This window comes from Acanthopagrus latus, chromosome 6 (genome assembly GCF_904848185.1).
Source record: "Acanthopagrus latus isolate v.2019 chromosome 6, fAcaLat1.1, whole genome shotgun sequence".
In the NCBI taxonomy this organism is placed as follows: domain Eukaryota; kingdom Metazoa; phylum Chordata; class Actinopteri; order Spariformes; family Sparidae; genus Acanthopagrus; species Acanthopagrus latus.
This window is the reverse complement of record NC_051044.1, coordinates 33483679-33486858: the sequence shown is the minus strand read 5'-3', so window position 1 is coordinate 33486858 and position 3180 is coordinate 33483679. Positions and strand designations below refer to the sequence as shown.

General features: G+C 46.6%; 1 protein-coding gene across 2 annotated transcripts; it reads left to right on the top strand.

Moving 5' to 3' along the window:
* The first annotated feature begins 391 nt into the window (after positions 1-391).
* Positions 392-2977, top strand: LOC119021483. Of its 2 annotated transcripts, XR_005075604.1 has the most exons (3): positions 392-649; positions 767-1357; positions 1799-2977. XR_005075604.1 is itself a non-coding variant. In XM_037101787.1 (2 exons), the coding sequence occupies exons 1-2, from the start codon at positions 397-399 to the stop codon at positions 1219-1221; spliced, it is 708 nt and encodes a 235-aa protein (XP_036957682.1). In that variant the 5' UTR covers positions 392-396; the 3' UTR covers positions 1222-2977. The 2 variants fall into 2 exon arrangements, 1 of the variants encoding a protein (XP_036957682.1); XM_037101787.1 differs by having other exon boundaries at positions 767-2977.
* Positions 2978-3180: the final 203 nt, after the last annotated feature.

Sequence of the window (3180 nt, the reverse complement as noted above, 5' to 3'; positions counted from 1 at the left end):
TTGTAATTTTCTGGTTAGGTTTTGATTTTGTATTTTGAGATTTTCATAGCTTTTCATTTTCCTCCTTCTGGAGCGATCTTTTGTTGTTAACTTTCATAAGACAGAGTAGATATATTTCATAGCCTTTGTGCTTCCTCTTCGGAGTGATTTTGATTTGTAATTTTATACTTTATTGGTTATTCCAGGACAGAGTAGGTTTTCCGCCTTCGGGAGTGCTTTTTGTTATTCTTTCATGTTGTTTGTCTTGTTTTTCTCTCAGATTTTCATAGCCATTTTGTTGTCATTCTTTCTGAAGAGTTGCAAAAACAGATTAATAAAACCTGACATTATACTTCTGCCATAACTGCATCTGAGTCCTCTCTCCTATCCAAGTCTGACAGTATACTTTGGCCAGACATGGACTCAGCAGAGGCAGAGCGACTCTCAGAGGTGCTACGAACCCAGGAAGTTCGTCTTAATCGCCAGGAGGAGTTTCAGACTGCCATGGCTGCCAACATGGGGCAACTCTCCTCACAGATACAAAAGCTACTGGGACAACTCTGTCGACAAAGCCCTGCAACCCCGACTCCGCCTTCTCCAGCCACCCCGGAAGTACCAGCGTCTTCCGGAGTAGCCTCCTGTAAGCTGGCGCCACCAACCCAGTATGCTGGTGAGCCTGGACTCTGCTGAACCTTTTTAATTGACTGTTCTATTCATTTCGAGCTTATGCCACAAGCCTTTCCTACCGAACGAGCTAAGGTAGCATTCATGATCTCCCATCTAACAGGGCGGGCCAAAGCTTGGGCTTCGGCCGAATGGAGCCGAAACTCCACCGCATGCGAGACGATCGCAGGCTTCCAGACGGCGCTAACCAGAACTGTTGACCCTGTTTGTTCCAGTAGGGAGAAGGCCCAGGAACTCAGCACCTTGAGACAAGGTAAAGACTCGGTCTGTGACTACGCCATTCACTTTCACACGCTGGCAGCCGAGAGTGGGTGGAACAATGCCGCCCTCTACGACGTCTTTTTGAGAGGTCTGTCGGCGGACATTCAGGATCTCCTTGTGCCACTAGACTTGCCTGCGAGTCTGGATGCACTCATCGCCCTCGCAATTCGCACGGACAATCGACATACGCAATTCCGGAAACAACGCGAATTGAAACGAGGAGACCGAGACCGACATGGAATCAAGATGGCCAACCCCGCACCGAGCACCTCCGGAAAATCCTCGGGTTCGTACTGACGAGGAGCCCATGCAACTAGGACGAGCTCGATTATCCCAAGAGGAACGCCAGAAGAGGCGCCAGGAGGGAAGGTGCTTCTATTGTGGAGAAACCGGCCACCTCGTCAGCTCCTGCCCAGCCAAGAAAGGTCCTGTGGTGAGTTCAAATCAGGTCGCTAAGACCACTGTCCGTGTTCTCACTCAGGTTAAGCTTAATTCACTATATGACATGGATGTGTTTGACTCAGGAGCAGATGAGAGCTTAATGGACTGGAACTTAGCCAAGAAATTACACACTGTGAACCCCTAGCCAGACCCATTCCTGTCTGTTCCCTTAACGGTGCAGATATCTTTGTCATTACTCATATAAGCAGTCCACTAAAATTGTCCGTTGGAAATCATCACGAAAATATTCAATTTCACCTGTTCACCTCCACCTCCCACTCTCTGATTCTGGGACAACCCTGGCTCTTTCTCCACAACCCTCACATCGACTGGAAGAGTGGTCAGATCAGAGAATGGGGGGAGGAATGCACCGAACGCTGCCTTGTAGAACCAGTTGCAGAGATAAACCTGTTTTCCACTAACCCTGTCACAGGCCCAGAATATCCGGACCTGACCTCAGTCCCAAGATGTTACCACCACCTCAAAGAGGTCTTTAACAAAGCTAAAGCCTTGTCTCTCCCTCCTCATCGTCCCTACGACTGCGCCATTGACCTGATCCCCGGCTCTACGATCCCCAAGGGGCGTCTTTATTCCATCTCCGGTCATGAGAGGAATGCCATCAACAACTACATCTCCGCTTCCCTGAAAGCGGGATTAATTCGCCCATCATCATCACCGGCTGGGGCCGGATTCTTCTTAGTGGGTAAAACGGATGGTTCACTATGCCCCTGCATTTGACTACAGCCTGCTGAATGAGATAACTATTAAGAATCGATACCCTCTTCCTCTGATGGCCTCTGTCTTCGACCAGCTGCAACAGGCTAAGATGTTCACCAAACTTGATCTTCGTAACGCCTATCACCTGGTTTGGATCAGAGAGGGACATGAGTGGAAGACCGGCTTCAACACACCCAGAGGGTGTGAATACTGTGTAATGCCTTTTGGTCTTACTAATGCTCCTGCTGCTTTCAGGCCATGATCAATGACGTGCTAAGAGACTTCCTGGACCAGTTCGTGTACGTCTACTTGGACGACATCTTGATATATTCTCCCGACCTCGCCACGCACCAAGAACATGTAACCCGAGTCCTTAAAAGACTTCTTGAACATCAACTGTATGTTAAAGCTGAAAAGAGTGTCTTTCATGCCAATATAATCCTTGATTGTTTTCATCTGTGTTCCCTTCCCCCATGTGTATAAAGTCTTTGTCTTCCCCTGTCTGCGTCGCCAAAGTATTTCGTCTTCCATGTCATGTACCGAAGAAGCCCTGATCCACAGTACCTTGTCTCGTTAAGTATTGCCATTGTTTTGTTTATCTGATTTTTGACCTCTTGAGAAGAGTGATTTTGATTTTGCAATTTTCTGGTTAGGTTTTGATTTTGTATTTTGAGATTTTCATAGCTTTTCATTTTCCTCCTTCTGGAGCGATCTTTTGTTAACTTTCATAAGACAGAGTAGATATATTTCTTAGCCTTTGTGCTTCCTCTTTGGTGTGATTTTGATTTGCAATTTTATACTTTATTGGTTATTCCAGGACAGAGTAGGTTTTCCTCCTTCAGGAGCGCTTTTTGTTGTTCTGTGTTTCTTATTGTTTGTCTCTGAGATTTTCATTGCCATTTCGTTGTCATTCTTTCTGAAGAGTTGCAAAAACAGATTAATAAAACCTGACATTACTTCTGCCATTACTGCGTCTGAGTCCTCTCTCCTATCCAAGTCTGACAAATTCAAACATCTAGGGGCAGGCATGGCACTATTGCGGGGCTAGGTGGTGCTTTAGTCATGTCACAAAACTGTCTGGCCCAAGTCATATTGAAA

What these genes read in the sequence shown, in the direction of transcription:
- LOC119021483 (XM_037101787.1), top strand. Translation starts at nt 397, where the DNA reads ATGGACTCAGCAGAGGCAGAGCGACTCTCAGAGGTGCTACGAACCCAG. An exon ending in GCCACCAACCCAGTATGCTG is followed by an intron (nt 650 to 766) that starts GTGAGCCTGGAC and finishes CCCATCTAACAG; the next exon opens with GGCGGGCCAAAGCTTGGGCT.